Genomic DNA, 26578 nt, shown 5'->3' on the forward strand with positions numbered 1-26578 from the left:
CAGCCCGGGGGCGGGGAGGGAGGAGGGGGCGGAGTCCGCCGTGCCACGCCCTCTGGGGGCGGGCCCCCTCCTCCCACCCCCGCGCGCGGCGGGAAGAGAGGCGATGGCGGCGGCGGCCGGAGGGTTCAGGTCGGTCCCCCCCTCCCCATTTCCCGCTCGTGCGCGTCTCGCCGGCCCCTCCCCCTCGGGGCTCGGGCGGGGCCACGCCCAGGGCGGCAGGGCGCGGGTGCCAAACTCCCGGGGATCCCCGGAATCCGACTGCAGAGAGAACAGGGCTGCTGGAGGGCGGGGGGGGGGCTCCTGCCTGGATGCTCCCCAGGCCCCACCCCCGAATCTCCAGGAGTTCCCCAGCCCGGAGGTGGCGTCCAGGGGCCGGGTGGTGCAATGCCGGGCAGCCGGCCTCCACGTGGAGCCAGCCCTGGGACCCCAGCCCTTCTCGGTCGACATAGATAGGCCCCCCTGGAGAAAAGTGCCCTCCCCGGGCCGCCCGCCCTCCCTCCCTCCCCCCCTCCCTCCCCCCCATCCGCGGCCCATGGCCAGGGGGTGCGAGGCCTCCTGGGTGCTTCAGGGCAGCGCTGGCCCCGAGGAAAGACACGGCATCATTAATTGTTATTATGATTACATTTCTTGGCGCGTGGCGGGTAACAACGTGTTTCATAAAGAGCCAATGCCCTCCAAATGAAACCCCATCCTTACAAGCCACCCACATGGCTAGCGGCAATCACCAGCTCTCCCTCCCCCATTCAGAATCAGCCCAGGCAACAACCGGATAGGAGAATGCTGGATTTTCCAGAGATGCTTGAACTTACCTGGTTTGGCTTCAACCAAAGACCTGGTGGAAGAGCTCCATCTTGCAGGCCCTGCGGAACTGTGATAGCCTCACCAGGGTCCTCGGCTTTCCCAGGAGCTCATTCCACCAGTTTTGGGGCTAGGACCAAAAAGGCCCAGGCCCTGATTGAGGCCTGGCGAACTTCCCTAGGGCCAGCGACATCCAGCAGATTAGCACCCACAGAGCAGAAATGACAACTGATGTCCGTGCTGCGGAGATGACATTCCCTAGGAAAGGCGACTGCTTTGGAGGGAGGTCTTCATGCCCCATCCTGAACCTCCCACCTGGAACTCGCACCCCTGGTCCTTGGGGCTCTGTGGGGCACCCCACGCTTTGCCTTCAGGCCCAGAGTGTTGGAAAAGCAGGTTACTCACTCATGCCTGGAACAGCTTCTCCTCCTGTCTGCTTTTTCCCTTTTGGCCCAATGCTAGTTTCAGGTCCCAAAATTAAAAACACCCCAAACATGCCCCACGCCCCACTTACCTCCTGCCTCCCTGGGGAAATGTCTTCAGCTCAAAACCTTTATTAAAAGCTCCTGCAGGGAAAATGGCATGAGAGGACTCTGTGCCTGGGACTGCATTTTGCCTTTCCATTTGATTTCTTTCAGAACTGTGGAACCTTTGGAGTATTACAGGAGGTTCTTGGTGAGTGCGGCATGAATATTTCATGGCTTCCCCAGCATGTTTTTGTTTGATTGTAGCTTCCGGGGCTGCTGGATTCGTTGGACTTTAAAAGTCAAGGTGGCTGTTATCAGGCAGTTGTCTCCCTGCATGCAGTGCAAGGGCGAGGTTGTGGTTTTCTGCTCAAGGGCAGATCAGGCGATTTTTCCCTTTGCCCCCCTAGGTCTGCATGACTATGGGAATCAAGCCTTATGGGATCAGAAGGGAGTGGGGAACAGCTGCAGTCATCAGCACCTTCTGCTGTTGGACTGCTAGAGACAACCCTGTGAGCGGCACTCTTCTCTCCAGACCAAGATTCCAGACTTGGCTCTCTTCCTTCCAAAATGTTGTGATTTGGACACCACACGAAATGGCACTTAGCTGCCACGGTGGAAATGTAGATTGACCCATGTGTCTGGAGAGGAGGAATGAGGTGGATCTCCTGCCGGTAGTTGTTGATAAGATGGGTCTTCAAACCTAGAAGAGAATGAACTGAACCAAAGATACAGTCACCCTTCTATCTTGCCCGGCTGTTGGACCTCCTGATGGCCCCTGGGTTTTGGCCACAGCATGACAGAGTTTTGGATCGGATGGACCCTGGCCTGATCCAACATGGACTCTCTCTTATGTTCTCCTGTCTGGGGCAGTAATGCTCTGTGTTCTTGGTGTTTGGGGGACAACAGTGGGAGGATATGGCCCCATTGGTGGACCTCCTGATGGCATCTTGGTTTTGGCCACAGGGTGACACAGAGTGTTTGACTGGATGGGCCATTGGTCTCGTCCAACATGGCTCCTCTCATGTTTTGATACTTATTACTGAGTCAGATTTAGCGGCAAGCAGGTAAAATAAGATTCTGTTTAGTGTGATTGTGTGTGTGGCTGACTTTAAAAAAAGGACATGCCTTTCAGAAGGAAAACTGTCGACCTGATGGGAGGGAACTTGGCGAATTCCGAACCACCACTGTCAACGTAGGTGAGTTTGGTGGAGAAGAGCTCTCTGGCCGCTTTCTGAAAGGACCTGGGGGATATTTTGGCCTAGGAGAAGAAATGATCATTTTAATTTGCCTCACCTGGGCTTGAACCATCTATCTGTACAATAACCATACACTATCCAGCTGATGGCATTTGCAGTATCACTTCCTCTGGCAGACTTAAAGGAAACAAAGGAGTCAAAGGAAAGACCAGCTTTCAGGGGCAGAGCTATTTAATCAAGGATTTGGCTCTCCTGTCAAAATGTCTGAGAAATCAAAGGGCTTTGCTTAGGTCCACAATGCCTTTTGGTAGGGATACAATATTGCCCTTTCTGTACGATGGCTGCCTCCAAATCCGCTAAAACATTACCCGTCCTGTAGGTCAGCCAAGTATTAGCTGGTCTCATGGGCCGCTGGAATCGCTGCAGTTCCATTTGGCTTCCTAGTGTGGCCAGTCAGTCGTCTTGGTTTCAGTCCACTCTCTTGTTTTCCTCTACCTGTCTTATCCTGTCTGTCTATCATTTAATTTATATACTGCCATTCTCAGAATATTGCAAGGGTCCTCCTTTTATTTCAAACAGCAACTTAATTTCTCCCTTTTCTTTCTCCATCTCTGGCTTCTCACTGATTTAAACAGAGATTCCATTTCTGTGTCGAAATCAGGGTATTAAGCATGTCGCTAATGTTACTCTTAGGTATGGAAGGGGTCTTGGATTTATTATAGCATTTCTATGCAGGTGCGGGGGAGGGGAGGAAGTAATTTTGGACTGCTGCAGGCAGGAAGAAAGGAATTACAGACAGAAATTACTTCTCACCAGAAACCTTTGATGCATCTAAACCAGTGGTCCCCAACTACCGGGCCCCGGCACTGGGCCGCAACTCCCTCTCCCCGCCCCCCCCGCAGTGAGAAACTTCCCTGGCCGCAAGCAAATCGGCCGCCTAAGCGGCTGATTAGCTTGCGGCCCAGCAAGCTTCTTTTTGCGGGGGGGGGGGAGAGGGAAGTATGGCTGCCGGCACAAACGCGCATGCGCTGAACTGCAACACATGCACATTTGCGTATGCGCGGCCGCCGGATCACCCTCCCCCCACACCGGTCCGCAGCCTAAAAAAGGTTGCGGACCACTGATCTAAACCACAAAACTGTTATTTGCTTATAGATGAAGAAAGAAATCCATGAATCTTTTTTCTCTCTTTTCTGGCCCTTCACAACTTTCTTGCAGAGCTGTTGAAGGGCAACTTTGCAAGAATGTACATTTTCTGCCTGGATCCTTCTGTCCTGCATTCTGTGAGAAGTGATGGGGCTTTCAGTCTGGTCTGTGAAAGGCATTTTCATAGATCATGATTCAGATTTTGTAAAGTGTTTTCCCCCCGTTTCCAGGTTCAATTGCTACAGCAGACGGCTCTGCCCTTGTGAAACTAGGAAACACAACGGTGATATGTGGCATAAAGGCGGTGAGTTTGGGGACTCAGAATTGTTTTAAAAATGACCCAAGTCACAGAACCCTTCCTCCTCCTTCACTCTATGGGTGTAAAATAATACTGTTGTTACACATAAATTAGAAGAGGAGTTGGTTCTTAGATGCTGCTTTTCTCTACCCAAAGCAGTCTCAAAGCAGTTTTCAACTATAGAAATACTAGAAACTAAGCCCGCTGTACTTTAAATGCAGCGGGCGCTAGCGGGCGTTGTGTGTTGGGTGGGGCGGCTCTCCGCCTGCCCGCCCCCCCCCCCACAGCAGAGGCTCGCCGTGGGGTGGCCTGGGAGCCTTCCCCGCTGCCGCCGCCACCTTCACCACCGTTGCCACCGCCTACCTCCGTAGGAAATGGCGGCGGGCGGGCTCAAGGCCGGGGCAGAGTCGAGGCCGGCGCTCTGAGGCCCCCGCTGCCACCATGGACGCGGTCCCCGCCGCCGGCTGCTCTGGGCAGGGCGGTCTGGCGGTGACTTGTCCTCTTGGAGGCGGCCACCGTCGCGGGCATCACCAGCTACATTGGCCGCGTGGTCAGGCAGCAACGTGTGCTGTCCGCGGTGATGGAGGAAATGGTGGCGGTCGGCCGCATGCAGCTAACGTTGGAGGGGGGCGGATCGGGAGGCGCTTCGCATTAGTCCGGCGATTGGTCCCTTGCCAGCAGCTCGCGATTGGTCCCTTGCCGGCGAACTGACAATCGGAGAGCCCAATCGGCAGGCCCTACTGTTTTTTTTATCCGCCCTGTAAGAGCAGTTCAAGATAAACTCCCTGCTCCTTCCTTGCAGTTCTTCATTGGATATTCTGACTATATATGGTCTTGTTGACCCACTACCAAAATGACCACTGATGGGGGTGGGGGTGCCCTGAATGAGCATGTACACAACTATGCTTCCCAACCTTATTCTGCACAATCGCACCACTTTTGGGGTTTCTCGAAGCCGGAAGAATGCTTCAGGGAGTTCTCAATGGTCCCAAAGTTGAGAAAGGTTGCTCTAGTCTTCAGAAAATCCATTAAAATTCACAATTCAGTATATGAAAAGTATGGGAGAAAGATGTCTCAATTATATAACTGCGCATTCAGAAAAACTTAGGGCACACTGTTTCTTATTTATCAGCTGTATCTATGAATAATAATACTTTATAAAGAACAGGAATAAAACAATGAACTATGAAGGAAAGACAAATAAGAATAACTGAAGGCATTCTGAAACAGGCTTACCTTGATTTTGTGAACATTGACGTAATCACCTTTCTAAATTTCTTCCTTTTTTCCCTCCACACATGATCCCTGCAGGAATTTGCAGCCCCTCCTGCTGATTCCAGCAACAAGGGATATATTGGTAAGTTATTTTCCCCCACCTACGTTTCCCCCTTGGAATTGCCAATCCTTTTCCAGTCCAGTCAATTCAGGTGGGTAGCCATGTTGGTCTGAAGCAAGAGGATAAAGTTGGGAGTCCGTACCCTGTTCTCTCCGCATGGCCAAGAGCAGGCGTGGCCAAACTGGCTCTACAGATGTCCACTGACTAGGATTCCCATGAGCCAGCAGTGGTCTCATGGGAATTGAAGTCCATGGACATCTGGAGAGCCACTGTTTGGTGACCCCTGGCCCAGAACACCAATTATGGCAAGCAGGTAGGGATGCCAGTCCCCAGGTGGGACCTGGAACTCCTGGAATTACAGGTCATCTCCAGACTAGGGATGTGTGCCTCGGCCACCTCGGAGATCAATGGATCTGCAGAGATCTGAGGTGGTGTGGAGGGGACCAGCGCCATGCCTCCATTGCTCCATTGATCTCTGAGGTGGCTGAGCTGAGGCGCACATCCCTACTCCAGACTAAAGAGATCAGTTTCCCTGGACCAACAGACATTTAATTCTGGGTGTAAGCACATGTCTTCAGATACATTGTCACAGCCCTTCTGAAGCCTTACACATAAGTAGGGGTCAGTTAGTTGCTAGGAAGGTCTAGTTAGAGTCAAGATGCGTAAGTGTGAAGATGTTTGTTAGGTCAAAAAGCAAACTCCTTACCAAACAAAAGTTTTATTTATTGATCCAAGATGTCAGCAGCCTGGGTATTCTGCCATGTGTTTCCAATTGGTTTCTGTGACTGATGTTTGGAGCTGCCTGCTTTGCCTGACCTGTGATGTTTCCCAGTGCTGGTTCCCTTCGCACCACAAGGCCCCCATTCCCTACTTAGTGCTTTATGGCCCCTGCCTCCCTCAACATGGCTGTGTTGAGATACTACACTCCCTTTGACTTATTTTGCCCTCCTGCGTCTGATACCCTGATTAGAGGAATCTCCTTTTGAGTCATCGCCTTCCCATGGCAGGGAGGAGAGGGGGTGTTCCTGTGTTTTATTATATATCTGAATCCCTGCGTATACCTCCAGTTCTGCCTGTTTCGATTGTTGGATGCTTTTGCTTGAGAATAAAGAAACTTTCTGAAAAAGAAATTTGTCTACGAGACTAGAACTCTGACACAAGATTAATGGAACTGGGTTTCGGGGCACAGGCCATAGTAGTCCCCCCTCCCTCCCCCCCCTGGGAACAAGCCGAGTGTTTTATAGCCAAAAGGTCCTGATAAGACTCCTGACTCCAGGGCAGGACAGAGGTGGAAGGGGAATGGCCTGAGAAGGGCAGGAATGGAGGAAAGGAAGGTGGAGGGGGAACGGCCATCACAAACTAAACATCAGAGGCAAGCTCTAGGCTACAAGGCCATATTCTGCATCCGGCCACAAATAACACCTTAAATCATGCTGGCTGCCTCGGGCTTCAGTGCGCGCCAAAGTGCGCCAGAGCACACAACCCTACTCTGAATTGTGTACAAAGGGTAAAGTATTTTCCTTGAGGAGATGGGAATTCTGAACCACTCCCCCCTTCCAGCTCCAGGGGAAGATGAGAAACGGCTACTGCTCCTTTAGAACTCTCTCACACGGTCTTGCTTGGCCTTGCTACTCGGTCCCATTGCAGCCTTGAAACATCCTTGAATATCCTTGGCTCTACGAATGCTTGGCTCTGGTGTGATTCTGTTCAGTATCCTGTGGGACCCACGGAAGGGTCGATTTGAGCTTAGGCCAAATTTCTGAAAAAGAAATTTCTGAAAAAGAAATCTCTTACCCCAGGGGTAAGAGAGGTGACCCAAACACCCGCACAGGAAGTCTGTTTCAGTGTACGTGCATGTATGTGTGTGTACATGAAAACACAGAATTAAACTTTGTTGGTCTTAAAGCCTTTATTAAAGCCTGGGCTGAGCCTTTATTCTGTTTTCCAGCCTGGTCAGTTCCATCGGAACGTGTAGTTTCCTGGTCATTTTACAACATTTCCCTTATTCTGCCAAACCTGTTTTCAATCTGAGAGGATGGTTCTTGCATTTTGTAAGGATCCAAGACTTCTAGACTGAGAAGGCCATGCTGAGAGAACATGACAAGTGTACCAAGTGCAGTGAACCCACGAAAGCACACTGGTTTTGCCTCCGGCCTCCTTTTTTGTCTTTATCGGAATGCTTGTGTGCAGGGATTCCCAACCTAGTGCCCAGTTTTGGAGAATGCTTTTAGAAAGTGGGCAGGGCTTTTGCCTGGCAAGGCTTCTGATTGGCTGTGCTGGTTTACAAAAACATCTGCCACTGCACACCTGAAGCAGCTGTTTTGTGGCCGTTTTGGCCTCCTGTGGCTGCTGCTTCACTGCGGTGCCCACCACGGTGTCAGAATTCCACAACTGCCCACAGGCTCAGAAAGGTTTTGGGTCCTCTGGGTTGGATTGGGCTGCCAGTTCTTGAGCTTATCTTTCATTGTTTTTAATCATTCGGGGATTTTTTTACTTTTAAGGCACACACTTGTTTCGAGCCCCCAGTCAGGGTACGTTGGAAAACTCTCCTTTTATCCTTAAGAGCAGGGGTAGTCAAACTGCGGCCCTCCAGATGTCCATGGACTACATTTCCCGTGAGCCGCTGGCAGGGGCTCATGGGAATTGTAGTCCATGGACATCTGGAGGGCCGCAGTTTGTGCTTAAGAGAGTAGGAGAAGAATCTGGGCTTAGTTTCCTTCCCGACGGCCTATCAGCCTGTGTATTACTAGATGGCTTCCGTGAGACTGACCCGCCCTGGCTCTGCCCCTCAGTGCCTAACGTGGACCTGCCGCCGCTGTGCTCGTCAAGGTTTCGACCGGGACCCCCCGGGGAAGAGGCTCAGGCGGCGAGTCAGTTCATGGCCGACGTGATTGAGAGGTAAGTGTCGCGTGTGCCGCAGTTTGCCTGTCGGACGTGTGTTGCGGAGTGGGGTCATCCTCTTCACCGTGTCGCTGTTTTAGTTCACAGGTCGTAAGGAAAGAAGCTCTGTGCATTGCAGACGGGAAGGTTAGTAAAAAGCTGCCTCGTTACCAGGACCATTCAAGGCCATCGAAGACACTTTTTCTTTCAGTCCTGTTTGGGTTGAGGATGGGGCGGGAGGGGGACCTCTGCAAAATTCCTGCTCAGTCCAAAAGGAAGGGTCCCTTTGCATCATGACAGTCTAAGTGAGTGTCCCAGGACGCATTGTCACCTGAGCGTGACCCCTGCTGTGGGGATCAGGGCAGCCACCTTTGGAATGCCAGGTCGGCCTCGCTGTGTTCGATGGCGGCCAGCTCCATTTCAGCCCGGGAACCAGGTGGCAGACAGGGCAGGAGCTTCATTCAGGGGAGAGACGTTCTCTTTCCCGCCAGCGCATTTCTCAAGATTCCATCTTCATTTGGCATCTTTCTTATGTGATTTCTTTTTTTTACAGTCCGGAGTAGGGATGTTTGCCTCGGCTTGGCTGCTTCGGCGATCCCTGAAGCCCGAGGCGGCACGTAGGAGCCCAGCACCATAGAGCAAGGGTGGCAACGCTGCCCCTGCGCTCCATGCCATGGCGCTGGCCTCCTACGTGCCGCCTCGGGCTTCAGGGATCGCTGAGGCGCACATCCCTAATCTGGAGTCTTTATTCCCCCAGCTCGCTTGGGTCCTGTACTGCGATATTATCTGCTTGGACTATGACGGGAACCTTCTGGACGCCTGCATGTGCGCTCTGCTAGCAGCTTTAAAAAATGGTAAGGTCTTTGCAGGGCCCGCCAGTTCTCAGCTGGACTGAGGCTTTTATTAAAACATCTACTGTATATCCTGCCTTACCTCTTGGGTCCAGAGAGAGAGAGTTTTTCATTTGGGGCTGACCGTTTCCACCTGCTCAGCCCCTGGGTGGCTCCCTTATAAAAGGGGTGGGAACCTGCTGCTGTTTTTCTTGCGTGCAGACTGTGTGATACAGTCTGGTGGGGAGCCCTGTTGATCAGAAGCATTAGAACAAGGACTGAATCCAGCGGTGCCCTGAAGGCCATCCTAGCTTAATTCTGGGTGTAAGCTTTTGTGTGTGTGTGTGCACCTCTTCGGATCCCTGAACAAAGGCGGAGTCCAGCATCACTTTGAAAATCAGCCAGGTTCAATTCTGCAGATAAGCTTTCATGTGCATGCACACGCCACAAACGTTTGAGTCCTGTGGCACCTGGAAGACCGATCAAGTTTAATCCTGGGTATGAGCAGAATGTTACGGCGCTCCTGGACTCAAACTTTGTCCTGGACTGCAGGGCAGCCGTTTCGCATCACTCGGCTGCTTTGGGTGTTGCCTTTGAACGGCTAAAGGGGATCGAAATAAACACCGAGCCAGGCACAGGCGCTAACCAGGGCTCTGCAGCAGCAGCAGCATTACTGAATGGGTTGATGGTTGGATCACCTGAGTTTTGCCCCCTTATTCTGGTCTTTGCTTCAGAGCGGAAGTCGGGATGGGAGGGCTTTAACAAGCCTTCCAATCAGACTCCCCCCACGCCCCTAGATTAGTCTCAGCTCAAGCAGGAAAATGCCTGACTTCACCATAGGGGGGGCGGATTGAGTTGAGTGTTGCTCGGTGCCACTTGCAGGGGGCCCATTTCTCCATTAAGGCTCTGCAGGACAGCTGCCCCCCTCCCCCCCCCGCTTGCTGAGTATTCGCCCGTGTTGCTGTTTCAGTGCAGTTGCCGGCTGTTCGCATAAATGAAGAGACTGGCTTAGCGGAAGTCAACCTGAAGGAAAAGACTCCTTTGACAGTCCAGAGGGAACCGGTGGCTGCCTCCTTTGTGCTGTTTGAGTAAGTAGGGAACTTTGCAGACACTTAGATTACCCGGGAGCAGTGAGGGGGGACCTTGCTGAGGACCAGGGCTGCTCATCTGCGCCGGGCTCAAAGCTGGACTTCATTCCTGTTGTGCTGCTTTTACTCAGCAAATTGGACGTGCTCAAGAAAGTGTCCGCTGACACTTTCCCAGCATCCCAAGTGTTTCTTAAAAGTGGGTGGGGTCAGTTGGGGCTTGGTGCCCAGCAAGGCTCAGGCAGCCCCAGTGTCTTTTTCCCCCCAGTTTCTTTCCCCCCCAAAGTTGCTTTGGCAGCAGTTGTCCTTGCAGCATAAGCATCGTACATTTCAGTCGTGCACTGAAGCTGCATGTGTGCCAGGAACTGTTTTCTGAAACCAGAGGATTACCCGTTAGTTGTTGGGGGCATTCTGGGCTGCATGGCCGTGATCTGGTAGTTTTAGTCCCTGACATTTTGCCAGTAACTGTGGCTGGCATCTTCAGGGGTAGGACATGGCAAGACAGGAAGCATTAGTGTGGAAACACTTTGGCATGGAGAGATTCCAATGGGATGTGGTGGTAAAGGTGGTGTATTGACAGAAGCATCACATCAGAGTTGCCAGATGACTGTTCCGCTGTTTACTGAATTGGTCAGGCCCCACCTGGAGTCCTGCATGCCGTTCTGGAGGCCACACTTCAAAAATGGAGAGGGGGCAGAGAAGAAGAAGAAGAGTTGGTTCTTATATGCCGTTTTTCCCTACCCGAAGGAGGCTCAAAGCGGCTTACAGTCGCCTTCCCATTCCCCTCCCCACAACAGCCACCCTGTGGGGTGGGTGAGGCTGAGAGAGACCTGATATCACTGCCTTGTCAGAACAGTTTTATCAGTGCCGTGGCGAGCCCAAGGTCACCCAGCTGGTTGCATGTGGGGGAGTGCAGAATCGAACCCGGCATGCCAGATTAGAAGTCCGCACTCCTAACCACTACACCAAACTGGCTCTCAGGAGAGCGACGAGCCATCCGGGGCCTCCTGGGGCCCAAGCCCTCTGAGGAAAGGCTGAGGGACTTGGGAGTAGTGAGCCTGGAGAAGAGGAGGTGGAGACGGCAGGGAAAGGTTCCTATTGGCATCACAGGAGAGGACCCCCAGTAAGCGGTTTAAATTATGTAGAGAACGGTACCAGCTAGATAGGAAAAAATGTTTCAGAGTCCCAAGTAGTGCAGCAGTGGAATGGGCTGCCCAAGGAGGTGGGGAGCTCCCCCTCACCGGCCGTCTTCAAGCAGCGGCTGGACAGATCCTTCTCCTGGATGTTTGAGGCTGATCCTACACTGAGCAGGGGGTGGGACTAGATGGCCCCTTCCCATTCTAGGAGTCTAGTTCAGCAGTGGAATGGGCTGCCTCAGGAGGTGGGGAGCTCTCCCTCACTGGCCGTCTTCAAGCAGCAGATGGACAGATCCTCTTCTGGATGCTCGAGGTTGATCCTGCATTGAGCAGGGGGTGGGACTAGATGGCCTCGATGGCCCCTCCCAACTCTGTGTTTCTATCTTGCCATGTTGTTCCTCTAACACTGCCGGCCACAGTGACTTGCAAAATGTCAGGAACTACCAGACCATGACCACACAGCCTGGAATACCCACAGCAGCCCGTTTCCTCTGGCCTCTGACAATTCATATAGCTAGCCATGTTTTGAGAAGAAGAAGAAAAGTATATTTCCCCCCCCCCATGTCCTTGTTAAACAGAACTCTGCCTGAAATGTTGAGGAGTCCTGCCCTTTTGTAGCTGACCTTCCTGGCAGACATGGCCACGTTGGAGAGTCCACTTTCTAAGGGAAGAGATTTCTACCCCAATTCATAGTCTGTCGTAACTGCATGACAGAGTTTTCTTCCCCAAATGCTCCAAACCCAAACCCGGAAGGCCTAAAGAAGGGGCAGAAGTAACAGTTTTCTGGTAGTTCCTCTTGGCACAGTGTCGCATTTTAAAAGAGCCTGTCCTCAGCGAACAGAGCCCTTCAGTTGTTTTCTATGGGTTGCTGACCTGCATAAATAGCTGTGTTTCCAGTTAGCCTCTTCCTCCTGCTTTCTGGAGAGGAATTCTGCCTGAAGCACACTGGAAACAGACAGGCAACATTTGGGAAGAGAGCTGCTTGCCTCCCTCTTCCCGGGCTTGTTTCTTTGTGGGCACCTGGATAGAATTCCTTGTCATTTGAGGCTAAATCCAAGGATTCCTTCGTGTGCAAATGGCAGAGTGGCTGGGGTTTCTTTGGTGACCCCCGTTTACAGTCCCTGGTTTCATTTCCAATTAATCCTGCTTGGTCCTTCGTATGGACCATACAAAATGCAGGTGTGGCCACTCGGTATATTTCAGCTCTGGTTTTGGGTGTGTGTGTGTGTGTTTACTTCAAAGTTCACTCGTGATTGTGGACCCAACTGCCGAAGAGGAGGACTTGGCAACTGGCACGGTCACGATCGTCACCGATGAGGAAGGCAAACTGTGCTCCGTTCATAAGCCAGGTAATCAGAGCTAGCTTTCCCCTGAGTGAACAATCCCCTGCAGCTGCCTCACACTGGTCTGGCCAGAGTCAAGCTTGTCTGTTTAGGCAGCAGCGGCTCTCAGGCGAGAGATCTTTTACATCAGCCAGCAAACCAGCCGGGGGACCTTGGGCCAGTCCCAGTTCTCTGGAAGCGGCTTTGAGACTCCTTTGGGTAGTGAAAAGCAGGGCATTAAAAACCAGCTCCTCTCCTTCATCACCCACTGCCAGAATTTTTAACTGGCGATTCCAAGGGGCTTGAACCAGGGGCCTTCTGGCTGCCAAGCAGATGCGCTGTTCCCATTTTTTAATCTGGACGTGCACCTTAATCCATCTGGTTTAGTTTCTCTTTCGTTGGGAACCACTGATAAATAGGCACAATTAAAAAGCAGAGCTGTGGCCCAATGGGATTATCGTATGAGCCTGTGCTAGTGAGACAAATTCTATAAACAAGAATGTTATTCGGATGTTCCTCGCAGTTAGAGCGGTTCCTCAGTGGAACAGGCTTCTTTGGGAGGTGGTGGGTTCTCCTTCCTGGGAAGTTTTTAAGCAGAGGCCAGGTAGCCACCTTGCAGAAATGCTGATTCTGTGAACTCAGGCAGATTGTGAGTGGGTGGGCAGTAGGGATTGTGTCTGAGCTTGGCTCTTGTGGCATGCCCAGGGAAATGCCGATCGCCACTTTGGGATTGGGAGGTGACTTTTCTCCAGCAAAGATTCTGTAGGCAGGTAGTTGTGAATTTCCTGCATTGAGCAGGGAGTTGGGACTGGATGACCCTGGAGGTCCCTTCCAACGCCATGATTCTATGATTCAGATGGGCCAGGGTGGAGGAGAAAGATCAGTGTCGAGAAGGGAAGGGTGGCCATTGCTGACTGAGGCCTGTGTTTGCTTACCAGGAGGAGGAGCCCTGACGGCAGCCAAACTTCAAGACTGCATCGGCCGCGCCAAGACGAGACACAAAGAAGTGAAGAAGCTGCTGGAGAAACTGGTCAAAAGTGGAGAGGCAACCTAGGCGAGCGACGCGGCTCCTTTGGGAAGCAGATTTGTAAAATATGTATTTACTACAGCACACACCGGCCATTTTATCCCAAATGCTACATTTATAAAGTCATAGCAAAATATTTTTCTACTGCGGAATGGGATACAGCTCTGCCTTGGAACAATTTCTTTTAATAATTTGCAGCAACCAACTTTAAATTCACCCGTGGGGGTGGGTGGGGGTCTATCCCACTTCACGACTAAACTCACAGCTGATTTTAATGGTTTCAAGTTCAAGCCACGTTTACCATTCCCTCTTGAAATAAATATCTGTGTCTGTAGAATGCAAGTCCTGAGGTTGCGGAAGCAGCTCCGTGCTCCCTACTTTTTGAGCGGCTGCCGGAACGACGAGGCCGCAGCTGAGCCGCTTGAGCCGCCGCTGTATCCGTTGGGTGCTCCAAGACTCGCGATGGCCGCTGGGGGGAGAGCAGAGAAAAGGGGCGTTATTGTTTTAAAACTAGACCTGCCTGCGCAGCACCCTGGAAAGAATCAAACCAACAGGAGGCTGCAGCAGGGGCACCCTGGCTCTGGACACCCCGAGTCTGGCACAGAGCAGAGGGACCATTTCTTCTTGGGGGAGGAATGGGTCAGAAGCTTCAGGTTCAAGCCGCCAAACACAGCCAGAACGGGTTTGTGTGTGTGTGTGTGTGTGTGTGTGTGTGTGTGGTGAAATGCTGTCCAATGGCAGCTGACTTCTGGAGACTCTTGTGGGGTTTTCCAGGCCAGAGCTGTTGTGCAGAGGTGGTTGGCCACTGCCTGCCTCTGCAGAGCCACTCTGGACTTCCTTTAGGGGGGCATCCTGTGCAAGTCACTCCAGAAATTGAGTGGCTAATTATGTCATGTCAAGAGGTAGGCAGAGGCGGTTTGCACAGTTGCCTGTCTCTGGGGCAGCCAAGGAATAAACTCTTCTGTGTTGTGACCTTGGGTGTCCTTGGTGGTCAAACATCAACCCTGCCTGGCTAAGCCAAGATCCTCCCTTGAAGCCCTCCAGGCTGGGCCCAGAGGAAGCCACGTCGTGTAGCTCGGCTGTGCGGTTCAGACCGGCCCCTCCGGATCACAGACCATCTTTGATGGGGGACAAATGAGCAGCCTGCCCTGGGAAGGGAGGCCGCCTTAGTGGCCCACTGAGGATCCTCCTGCAGCATCCCAAAGGAGGTTGCCCCTTGACAGGAACCTCAGGCAAAATCCTACCCTGTATAATCTGCCTCACTCCGAGTAAAAGAAATGCATGCCTGTTCACACGTTGAAGAACCCTGCCAGAGGGTGGGGGGGGGCTGGAAACGGGCAGGGGGGACTCGGCTGGCCCCGCCCTCCAGAAATTAACAAGGGAGGCCAGGATTGCGACCCCCAGAGAGCCATGGTTTGGCCACCCCTGCTCTAGCGTAGACCTCTTTGCACATGACACGGATGCCTCGGCCTCACATCTGCCGTGGAATCCCAAAGATCTCGGCCACAGGCTCTGTGGGGTGGGCTCAAGAGGGTAGACGCGTTGGGTCTGCCCCGGAAACGCTGGATCTGGGACCCACAGCCCTTTAAGAGTCGCAAGAGATTTCCAGGGTCCAGTCGAATGACGCCAAAACCCTGAAAATCCGGTTGGGCTCTGAGGTGCCTCTGCAATCAAATCAGACCCTGCAGGAAAGTCCCTATCCGTGGCTGAGCCCTTGGCCAAGCTTCACACGAGGGTTGCACGGTCCGGTGAACATTGAAGCCCAAGACAGCACAACCCTACTCCACACCGCTCTCTCCTGGGGCTTCTCAGAGGGACACGCCCCAAACCCACCTACCGGCTGACTGCGGTGGCATGAAGTTCCCGACTCCTGTCAGGTTGATGGTGGCTGTTTGCTGGGCACATAAGGCCTGGTCTGGGTTGGCACAGCCCTGCTCAGACGCCTGGTCAGGAAGGGGGGGAGGGAGGGGAGACATTGGGAGCAAAGCACACAAGAGTCAGCTTATTTGGTTCAAAATACTTTCAAGACTCCTTTGCATTCAGTCAGCCAATACTGAAACATTTGAAGAATGAAAAACAATTGACCAGTCTGGGACCACCATATCTGTGGGACTGCCTCTCCCTGTAGGTCCCCTCAAAACCTTTAAGATCGAGCAAGCAAAACTTGCTCAAGAGCCCTGGCCCCCAGGAGATCAGACCAACCTCAACCAGGGACAGGGCCCCTGCCTGCTGGAATTCTCTTCCGAATGAGAACAGAGAAGAAGAGTTGGGCGTCTCAGAGCAGCTTACAATCACCTTCTCCCCACAACCCCTCTGAGGTAGATGGGGCTGAGAGAGCTCTGACAGAATGGCTCTGTAAGAACATGTGTAAGAGAACTGTGCCAGCCCAAGGTCACCCAGCTGGCTGCATGTGCTGGAGAATAAAACCTGGTCCTCCTGATGAATGTGTGCCATTTTTAACTGCTCCACCAAGCTGGCCCTTGGATAGTTCTGCAGGGCGTATAACACAGAGCTGTTTTGCCAGATTGAGGACACCCAAACATCTGAATTGCAGTAGCCTCCCTGCCAAAGCCCCAAACTACATCAGCTAGGGCAGATACAACCTTCCCACCACCTCCTCCTCCCAGCAATAAGGTCTGGCCAACTGATGACTGAATCCCCCCCCCCCCCCAAGATTTTCAATGGATTTAATTTAGGCATTCTGAAGTTCTGACTTATTAGCTGTGTATTTCTTTTTATATGTGATTTTATGAGGATATAAGCTGCCCCCACTCTCTGGAGACGGGGTGGAAAAGAAGTATAATGTTAAATAAGTACCTTTAAAAAAAATCAATGAGACACACAACCACCACCAGAATCAGGAAGGAGGGGCAACAATAACTACTTGGGGTATGCCACTGAACAAAGTAGCCTTCATCTGCTGGATGAAAACACAGATGGAGGATGCCAGAGGCATCTCTCCAGGGAAGGAGCTCCGAACGTTTGGTGCCATGACCCAAAAGGCCCTTTTGCTAGCAGGAATGCTGCCTTGCCAGTCCCTCTTGTTCCTGCCTCACGTTAACTCCTTTGGAGAGGATGGGAACAGGGACGGAGCTGCTTCTCAGCCACCAAATCTCTGGTCCACTCATTTGTGCAGAACAATACATTTTTCACAGCAAACAATTTAAAAAGGATGGCCTTTCTGTGATATTTTAACTCTGATCCAAGAGAATACACTTGGAATTCTCTATCCAGAGAACATCCTGGCCAGTGAGATGCAAAATCCTTCTCTTTCCACTATGAGGAAAGTTCAACATATCTGAATTTAAAAGAAGAAGGGCTGGTTTTCATAACCTGCTTTTGACTACCCGAAAGAGTTTCAAAATGACTCACAATCCCCTTCCTTTCCTCCCTCCACAACGGACACTGGGCAGGGCTCTCAAGAGAACTGTGACTGGCCCAAAGTCACCCAGCTGGCTGCCTGTGGAGGAGGAGGAGTGGGGAACTGAGCCCACTTCTCCAGATTAGAGGCTGCTGCTCTCAGCCACGACACCAAGCCTGTTAGGACTTCACGCCAGACCCCCTGCCTGCTCCTGCTCAGTGTGCCAGGATAATCACCGTCTCATTGATAACTAACTGCTAAAATCGTGACGTGCCAGTTAGTCTGAGACGACATGTGCTGGGAAAGAGTCCCAGCGCTCTGCTGTGCTCATGGCAGCGTGGAGTCAATGGAGAGCGTTGAGGAGCACACAAGTGGTTCACAGAGGCAGCTCCCAACTGGGGACTCTGGCTCCACCTGCGCCCACAGAGTCCTCACCCTGCAGGGCACCACGAGCGACACGTCCCCAGTGCTTTCCCTCCCTAGGCCGCTGCAGGGTGGCTCCTGTCGTGCCCAGGGCCACAGGGTCTGCACGGCATCGCGTTCTGAAAGGGGTGGCTGCTTCCCGCTGGGCACACCTGCTCTGCCTGCTTCTGGGGCAACAGGCTCCGGCGGCTGGGAGGGAAACGGGGAGAGCTGCTGGTGGTGGTGGTGGTGCTGAAGCAGGTTGAAAACCCAGGAGCTGCCCGGAAGCTGAGCAAGAGGGAAGGCAAGAGGCAGACAGCCCTGTGGGCTCCCCGCGAGAACTCGAAGGAACAAAATGCTGGGCTTGACCTGCTTGGGAGAGCCTCTTTGGGAAGGGCAAGTCCCGCTTCAACGGTGATGTCAGCCTCGGGGGATCAGGCAGATGGAGGGCCGAGAAGGAGGAGGAGGAGAAACGTTGGGTCTTAGATGCCGCTTTTCTCTCCCCAAAGGAGGCTCAAAGTAGCTTCCAGTCGCCTTCCCTTTCCTCTCCCCACAACAGACACCCTGTGAGGTGGGTGGGGCTGAGAGAGCCCTGAGATTACTGAAGAAGAAGAAGAGTTGGTTCTTAAATGCCGCTTTTCTCTACACAAAGGAGTCTCAAAGCAGCTTACAGTCGCCTTCCCTTTCCTCTCCCCACAACAGACACCCTGTGAGGGAGGTGAGGCTGAGAGAGCCCTGAGATTACTGAAGGAGAAGAAGAGTTGGTTCTTAAATGCCGCTTTTCTCTACACAAAGGAGTCTCAAAGCAGCTTACAGTCGCCTTCCCTTTCCTCTCCCCACAACAGACACCCTGTGAGGTGGGTGAGGCTGAGAGAGCCCTGATATTCCTGCTCGGTCAGAACAGTTATCAGTGCCATGGCGAGCCCAAGGTCACCCAGCTGGCTGCATGTGGTGCTACTGAACACTAGAAACGTGTGAGAAACTGGCCCAGATCCTAGTCCTTCTGTTCTCCAGAGTGATGGACAAGGATCACCCCGTCCCTTTGCTGCTGATCCTGAGATTACAGGAAAGCCCAGAGGGCTCCTGGCAGTCACCAATTATAGTCATGGTCTGGATCTGCTCTAGTGATCTCTGGTGAGTTTCTGTCTGGCTCTCCTGTACATCTTTGTCCCAACCTGCTTCCAAAGAGCCCAGGTCGCTTTGGTCTCTGTAGCATATTTTATAGTCATGCCTGTGTAACTCAGAGAGGTTTTGCATAGTTTCTACTGTGATTTAAAAATATTGTTTTTAGTTGACCTAGTTTAGCACTATGCAATAAAGTGTGTATTGCATACATTTTAATAATAAATATTTTTAGATTTCTCAACATTTTTGACCCTAGCTTGTTTCACAGTCTGAGTTTGTTTCTTCTTCCTTCCCTTTCTTGTTTTCTGGGGATCTGAACCTGGGTCTTCCCGGACCTAGTCTGACTAACTACTATGTAACCATAGCGCTCTTATTTTCTTACCATTCAATTCTTTTAAGTATATATCAGTATATTATGGATTTCAAGGACCTTGGTGGTGGCCTTGAAGTTCTAGTCAAAGGCAGGGCACAGAACGTTTAAACGAAAAACCTCTGGAACTTCTTGATGAGTCACATCCTACATTAGTTTTGTTTTTAAGGACATTTGCTGGTTGGGGGAAAAAACCCACCTCTGATAATGGGTTTCCCCCCTTCTGCCCAACTTTCCCCCCTTCTGCCCAACTTAGTCGTTCCAATGCGAAAAGCAGCCTCCATGTCACATTCACACCAAGGCAAATTATTATTATTATTATTAGAATCTATATTATGCCACCTCTCCTCCCAATTGGGGTCCACAAGGAAGCCAGCATAAAAATGAAAACATTTACAGCATTAAAACGCAGCTACAGGATCTACGGCACCAACTTCCATCCAGTTATGTGACAAGGTCATTATTAGTTTACTTATTGCCGTTGCTCAATTAATGGTGGTGGCATTATGGAACAATCCAAATCTGGCCACCTTAGAACTGTGGCATGAAATTACTGAGGCCATTTTGTAGTGGCTAAGTTGACTGCCCATATGTTAAAACTTATTAATCCAAACTATTGTACTCCATTTTCTTCTATTTGGCATTCAGTCCTCCAGGTCTTTCTATCCAATCCTCCAGCCCTAGAGCTATTCACAGAGTTTTTATAACATCAGTTTAGGGTATTTGTAGTTGTATTCTATTGTTGTATTCTCTTTCTTTTTTAATTACTAAAACGCCAGTGTCCTGATGCCCTGTGTTCCTTGTATTCACGCCCACGCATCCAGGGAGACCCACATGGGGGGGGGGGGGCAAAGGACAAACAAATTACCTGCAGGAGATTCAAGGGTCGAAGGCCTGAAGGGCTCTTGAAACCAAAGGGGCCACCTGCTGGGATTCATTTAGAAAAGACAAATTGCAGCTGCATGTGAGGCACAGAGAAAATAGCATTGCTAATCATTTTTTTAAAAAAATTATTTACAAAATTAGCATCCTGCCTTTCTGCTTCCCCCAAGGAAGCTAAATGTTTTAAATAGTCACAACAAAAAAATCACACTGCAACACCATTAAGAAGTGGGAGACGTACGATGGGCGCATGGCTGAGTGCAGAGTGAACCCTCCGGGTGTGGCTTGAGACCGTCTGCACTGAATCCCCAGGATGCCTCCAGCTTGACAGACTGGCAGAGTCAGAAAAAGACCCACTCTGCACACGTTGGATTTTCCTATGCAAAACAGTGAAGTTTGCTTCCAAAGAGCATTGAAAGCGCATCATCCAACGTGTGCGGAATGAGAAAGCTTGACAGTGGTCTCGGGGGGGGGGGGGGAGGAGCAGAAGGAAGAACTGCAGGGATTTTAAAAGATCAAAATTACCAAATGCATATTTCTATGATCTGATGGCCATTCCAGGGAACAATAAAACACTCAAGTAGCAGAAATCCGTTTGCTTCATGGCTTGGCATTCCACAAAATATCAAGGAAAACTGTGTGCAGGACAAGGTGAAGGCATTGTCCTGCTCACCACACTGAGCTCCCAAAGGGTTTCGTACCCGACCACCTCCTTCCGCGTTGTCTTTCTCCCCGCGTTATGCAAAGTGGGACAACAACCCGTTCTGCCCCACCCTCCTGTCCCAAGCATCCATGGCCCGCTGCCATACCTACTGACCTGGCTGAGAGCTGGGCGGCATGGTGGCAGGCAGGGCACCAGGTAACAAGCCTCCCGACGGAAGAACGCTGCTCAGGTTTATGCCTGTGGGGCTGATTGCACCAGCCCCACACCCCAGCATGGGGCTCGAGCCGCTCATCAGTGTCTGGGCTCCACTGCATGAAAGGAAGGAGCAAACGTTACACCGGCACGGCACTCGGCATGAACGAGCAGAGCCTGCCACCCCCCGATCTTTGCTGAGTGAGGCCCCCCAGGTGTTGTCCCAACACAACTCACTGCCTCTGCCTGCTCTGGAGGCCTCGCTGTTCACCTAGAAACAGGCACCGTCTTAGTCTGGCTACAGGTCACTGAGATCATCCCAGCTGCGTTTGGAAAAGGTCCTCTAGCCACCCTGGAGCCATTTAGCCCCAAAGGGCTCCTCCACTGGAGGTTTAGCCCAACTAGGTGAGCCTTTGTACAGAATCAGAGCCTGTAGCTGGCTTTACAACTGTAGAGCACCAGGTTAAGTGGCTCCCACACAGCAAGGAGAAAGGTCTACGGCAGGGGTAGTCTACCTGTGGTCCTTCAGATGTCCATGGATTACAATTCCCATGAGAATTGCAGTCCATGGACATCCGGTGGGCCGCAGTTTGACTACCCCTGGTCTACTCTACGGGATGCCTGAGAGAGGGACGTGGTACTTGCTCTGTGATTCAGAGGCAGCAAAGCCAGGTGATTTGCGCCAACCCAATGAGCCATGTGACTACAGGTGTCCCATGCCCCACCAAAACGCCCGCCATTGTATCAGATGTGTGTGTGTTAAGTATTGTCAAGTCACAGTTGACTTTGGTGACCCCAGCCAGGGGCTTTCCAGGCAAGGGAGAAGCAGAGGTGGTTGGCCATGGCCTTCCTTCCTGGGTGGTCTCCTTTCCAAGACTGGGCTATACCCCCTTGCCTTCTCTCCCAAGATCTGCAACAGCTATTAATGTTAGCGATAATCTATTATGTATAATGCATATAATATAAAAATCTATAAAATATAATCATCCATAGCCCATTTTACAATAGATTCAAGTGAGTGGTCTGAAGTAGCACAAGAAGATTTGAATCCAATGGCACCTTTAAGACCAACAAAGATTTATTCAAGGTGGGAACAGTTTACTAATTTGCTACTAATTTACTTTCACCTTATAGCTGTATTCTTAGGATCCTTATTCCATTGTCTGAGGAAGAGCGCCTGCACCCAAAAGCTCACACCCTGAATAAATAATGTTGCAATAGTATCTACATGGATTGTGTGGGCGGAGCTGGTCACTCCCCACCACTGTTCAACCTTAGCCAGCATCCAAGTGCCTGGAGTGAGGGGCAGGTCATCCCTCTCTGGCTCTTCCAAATGCCGGGCAAGGCAAAGAAGCAAGAATGCACGAGCAACCTTCTGGGCCGCCTTGTTCCCCTTGGGAGCCCCATGTGAGCCTTTTGCAGTCAGCTGGAGCTCCAACCCGGTTTTGTTACATCTAAATAATTCTTAGAAGGAGGCTTTCAGCTGAAAACAACTTTAAAACTGGTGGCTTATTTAATCATGACTAAGTATTGTATTTTAAGCCAATTACCCTGAAACCAGTTGTAAAAACTGTAATTTTTTGTCATTTCTTGATTTACATTGTTTGGGCTTTCATGGTTACTGCAAAGGCCTGGGTCATTCCACTTTGGGGTGACGGAGGAGGCAGCCGCTCTCTGTGGCTAGTGTGCTTGTTGCCCAGCAGCTGCATGGGACGCTGGGATGAGAGCAGAAGCTGCTGGGAAAGACGGGTCCTTTTTATCCATCCCCCGCACAAGGCCTGCCCTCCAGGGAGTCTCACAGTCTTCCTATCCCCCCAGTTTAAAGCAGGGGCAGCCTGCTCACCTACACGGCCTTCCTGGAATGGAGGGCGGGTGACGCACTGGGGAACAGTGCTCAGAAGAGCCACAGTAGGCATGTCACAGAGCCACACATGGCTCCCGAGCCTCAGTGTTGCTTCCGCAGGGGATGAAAAACCAGCTTCCTCTACCCCCTTGACCCTTGAAAGACCTTCGGCTACATATCAGGACATTTATTTTCACAGTCAGAGTACTTCAGCAGTGGAACTTCACTGGTGGTCTTCAAGCAGTGGCTGGACAGGTATTTCTCCTGGATGCCTCAGACCAGCCTTTCTCAACATTTTTACCACTGAGAAGCCCCTGAAATGTGCTTCAGGCTTCGAGAAACCCCAGAAGTGGCACAATTGTGCAGAATATGGTTGGGAAGCAAGGCTGTGCACACACCCACCCGGGGCCCTTCCCCTTCCCTCCTTCTCTAGGCCCACTTGACCATTGGGGGGGGTCATGACCATATATAGTCATATCACCAGATAAATGTTTAACAAACTTAAAAAATACATTAAAAATGAATTAACTCCCACCCCTTTGGGAAACCCTTCCAGGCCGGCCAGAAACCCCAGGATTTCACAAGACCCTGTAGAGAAAGCCTGCCTCAGACAGATCCTGCATTGAGTCCGTGTGGCCCCTCCCTAATGAGAAGTTCCCTCTAACCCCACTGCCCCCTGAGTGAAGCTCCAAGGACAGTGTCAAGCAGAGAACAAAATCTAATGTCGAAATCTGCTAGGAACCTGCTAGAACAGCCCACTCGACTGTTCACCAGTTATCAGATTTGGATGGTCCATCTTGGAAGCTCTGCAGGGTCAGCCTTGGTCAGTGTTTGGATAGGAGGCTACCAAGGAAGTCCAGAAGGCAATGCAGAGGTGGCCAGCCTCCTCTGAATGTCTCTTGTCTTGAATGCAGGAGTGGCCAAACTGTGGCTCTCCCGATGTCCATGGCAGAGGTTCATGGGAAATGTAGACCACGGACATCTGGAGAGCCACCATTTGGCCACCCCTGCCCTATGGGGCCAAAGTAAGTCAGCTGTGACGTGACAGCTCTTTCCCCCACCCTCTACATGCAAGGTGTGCTGAGGGCCCTCGATCCCAGGATCTGCAGCAGCATCCAACCCCTCGCTGCAGGGCCTGTTCCCAGAGCGGCATCCCAGGGGGCAGGGCTGCCAAAGCATGATGGAAACAAAGAGGCTAACTAGTGAGACCAACGCGGAAGCCAACTTACCAGGCGGAGCCCACTACATTGACGAAGTTAAGTCCTGCAGGGTTTGTCATGACCTGGTTGGAGGAGGCTCCTGTAGGGATGGACGTGACCATGGTGGAAAGAGGAAGGGTCATTACGGGCAGGGCCTGGGCAGAGCCATCTGCTGCCGAGCAAACAGGGGGGACGCAGACTGGGCGGAGGGGCGAGGCCTGAATCGTGGGGTGTTGGGGCGGCAGGAGGGAGAGCCAGAGGGGAGCTCTGAACCTTGGGAGGTGTGGGGTCGATCAAGGAGTGTTGGCTGGAGGAGGAGGAGGAGGAGGAGATGGCTTAGGAGTTCCAGGCCCTGCTCGTTGAGAAAAATAAAAAGTGCTGGTTCGTTAAAAAAGCCATGCCTTTTGCTAAATACGCTTAATGGCACATTAACGCAGAGCGCTTTCACACCTGCTGGAGAATGCCGCTTCTATCCACTTCAGAGACCGTCTGTGCATGGGTTTGGTCATTTCACACAGGGAACTCCAGGAGTGGATGGGGAGGGCGCTATTGCGTGTGTGGGAAGCGCCCCGAGTTCTGACAGTTTGCTCGAGATTATGGAAAACATTTTAACCCCCCCGCCACCCACCCCCCCAAAACCGCAAACAGCTGTGTTAAGAGCTGCTCCTTCCGACAAATGCAGGGATGCAGCAAGCGGCACGGAAGACACTGTGCAAGCGCAGACGAGGCTGCAACGCGACCCAAACTCCGTCCTGCTCTGCTAAGTCCTTCTAACTCCCTGGCGTCATAAGCTTCCCTCAAAGGCTCTCTAATTTACAGTATTCTCCATCATGTCTAATACAAAAGAATAACAGTAAAACCGAAAAAAGACCCCAACAGACTGTACAAAAACACAGACTGTGACCAGACTGGGCAAACAATACAAATATCTGCAATGGGGATTGTGTTGACTTTGACCTAATCCCAAATGGAAAGAAGAAGAGGAGTTGGTTTTCATACTCCCCTTTTCACTATCAGGAGTCTCAAAATGGTTTACGATCGCCTTCCCTTTCTCTGCCTACCACAACTGTTATTCCTGCGAGCCTCTTGGCGGTCCAGAAAAACAATATTTCGCAACCGTCACTGTTAAAGCATAGTGATGCTCCTGTCATTTCCCTCTGGTCAACCGCAACGATTTGGAAAAGAGTGTCGGAGGGTGTTCCAAAAAGCCATTTATCGTTTATTGTTCTCGCCACGTCGGGACCGGTCACGTTAAATACATACACAGAGATACAACGGCACCGTATTTGACGACATTTAAAAAGTCTTGGCTGTTCAAAAAGTACGTAAACGAAAAACGTGGTCTTAAGGAGCCCCTTGGCTGACGCACTGGCAGGGAAGAGCTATGCTTTGGAGGCTGCTACGGGGGACGTGGATCGTCAGGCTGTGTCCAAGAGAGAGAGATCAACGCTAGAACGGATTTAAACGTATACACAAAGGGTGCATACAGATATGCTGATACAGATACACAAGTACAGTTACAGCAAACGGAGTACATACAGTCAACAGAGGCCTGGCCTTAAGAGAAGCACAACTTTAGAATACAAGCTGGAGCAAAGGCTGGACATTAAGGGTTTTTCCAATCAGCCGGTTAGGAACTTTAGCCTGAGAAACTCTGCCTAGGAAGACTTAAGGGAGAATTTAGGGCGGGACTCACTTTGTGAAGAGCTGGCGGGGGACAGGCCGGCTGGTGAGAGCAGGTTCAGCGGGGTCAGGTCCTGAGACTGTTTCCGGGAGACGCCAGGGGGCTTGGGAGGAGGAGGGGGAGGAGGAGGAGTCGGGGATTTTAGGTGACCGCTCGACTGCTGTGGACTGAACATATTACCTGGAAAAACACAATTAAACTAAGTGATGTTCCATGAACCAATACTCCAAAATTCTCAGCGGGTTCTTCTAAAAGCTGCAACGTGAACAGTGCGCATTGTTGCTGGCCCCTACTGCAACTGGAAACGAAAGACCGGCCGGGTTGGCCCACAGTAAGGGCAGCTTCCACCCCCCGCCCCCCCAGGGCTAGGCTGCTCTGTCTATGGCAGGCTTCTGTGAAACCCTGGGGTTTCCGGAATGGGTGGGAGTGAATTAATTTGTATATATTTTAAAAATTTGTTCAACAGTGAACTGGTGATATGCTCATATGTGGTCACCTGCCCTCCCAAAATGGCCAATGATGGGTCTGGAGGGGGTGGCAGGGGGAGAGGCCATGCATGGGCGTGTCCACAGCTGTGCTTCCCCACCATATTCTGCATGACAAACGGCGGCCCCCCAGATGTCCATGGACTACAATTCCCATGAGCCCTTGCCCTGGTTTCTGCCTACATGGGCAGCCGTTTTGGGGCTGGGCCTACTGATGCGGTGTGAGCATTCCAAAGTTGTCCATGCCTCAAAAAGGTTGGGGACTCCCACGCTGCGCTCACGAGAGCCAAGAAATGCTTCCAACGTCTTACCGGAAGAGCTGCTTCCGGTGCTTGAAGGCAGCTTGATGGGGGGCGGCCGGTGTTTCACGCCTTTGCCCAGCATTGAAGACTGTATATACGGAGACATACTTTCCGGCTGCTAAACAAATGAAAGCAAATGGGAAACGTGGAATCTGCTAATTATTTCCTTGGCCAATGAGCAGGCCACCTCTTCGCAACAGAAAGCCTTTTCAAAATATATTAACCGGCCATTAAGACCCCAGAGCACGACACGGCATCGTCATCACCCAAACTATTTATCTGACTCTTAGACCACTCTCCCAATGAGCCAGCTCAGGGCAGCGTAAATAAAAGCAACGTTAATAAAAAGTGAATAAGTTCAGCATATACCAAAAGAGCAGCAGGTTTTCCTTGCCTTCCCCAGGAAAGCCCTTGGAGAGAGGTGGGTGCTCTTCCCGAAACTATGCAAAACTTCCCAATCCCAAAGTGCTCCTGGTTTAAAAAGACTCTTCCCGGCTAAAGAAGAGGGTCCTACTGGGGGCAGCGGAAAGGACGTAGCTGGAGGGGGG

The 26578-nt window shown here is 51.6% G+C and overlaps 2 protein-coding genes across 10 annotated transcripts in view; one reads left to right on the forward strand and one right to left on the reverse strand.

Annotated features, from left to right (window-relative positions):
- The first annotated feature begins 1 nt into the window (after position 1).
- EXOSC8 (exosome component 8) lies at positions 2-13682 on the forward strand. Its single transcript, XM_077346206.1, has 11 exons — positions 2-129; positions 1437-1473; positions 2398-2461; positions 3838-3911; positions 5217-5262; positions 8034-8139; positions 8223-8268; positions 8879-8975; positions 9922-10039; positions 12415-12521; positions 13433-13682. The coding sequence occupies exons 1-11, from the start codon at positions 104-106 to the stop codon at positions 13546-13548; spliced, it is 837 nt and encodes a 278-aa protein (XP_077202321.1). The 5' UTR covers positions 2-103; the 3' UTR covers positions 13549-13682.
- Positions 13615-26578, reverse strand: part of SUPT20H (SPT20 homolog, SAGA complex component) — a 37348-nt gene continuing 24384 nt past the window's right edge. For 4 of the 9 annotated variants that reach the window (XM_077346197.1, XM_077346196.1, XM_077346195.1 and 1 more), the window contains exons 17-23: positions 26040-26148; positions 25256-25423; positions 23590-23659; positions 20479-20633; positions 19648-19706; positions 15359-15464; positions 13615-13990 (exon numbers count right to left, since the gene is read on the reverse strand). In XM_077346197.1, coding sequence (XP_077202312.1) covers positions 13896-13990; positions 15359-15464; positions 19648-19706; positions 20479-20633; positions 23590-23659; positions 25256-25423; positions 26040-26148 — 762 coding nt within the window. In that variant the 3' untranslated portion in view covers positions 13615-13895. The remainder of the gene's footprint in view (positions 13991-15358; positions 15465-19647; positions 19707-20478; positions 20634-23589; positions 23660-25255; positions 25424-26039; positions 26149-26578) is intronic. The other 5 variants (XM_077346201.1, XM_077346202.1, XM_077346200.1 and 2 more) reach the window with 3 other exon arrangements.

Source organism: Paroedura picta, chromosome 7 (assembly GCF_049243985.1).
Source record: "Paroedura picta isolate Pp20150507F chromosome 7, Ppicta_v3.0, whole genome shotgun sequence".
NCBI classification, from domain to species: Eukaryota; Metazoa; Chordata; class Lepidosauria; order Squamata; family Gekkonidae; genus Paroedura; species Paroedura picta.

Coding starts and splice junctions, on each gene's coding strand:
- EXOSC8 (XM_077346206.1), top strand. CDS start 104: ATGGCGGCGGCGGCCGGAGGGTTCAG. Junction 130..1,436: donor GCGGCGGCCGGAGGGTTCAG/GTCGGTCCCCCC, acceptor GATTTCTTTCAG/AACTGTGGAACCTTTGGAGT. Junction 5,263..8,033: donor CAGCAACAAGGGATATATTG/GTAAGTTATTTT, acceptor TCTGCCCCTCAG/TGCCTAACGTGGACCTGCCG.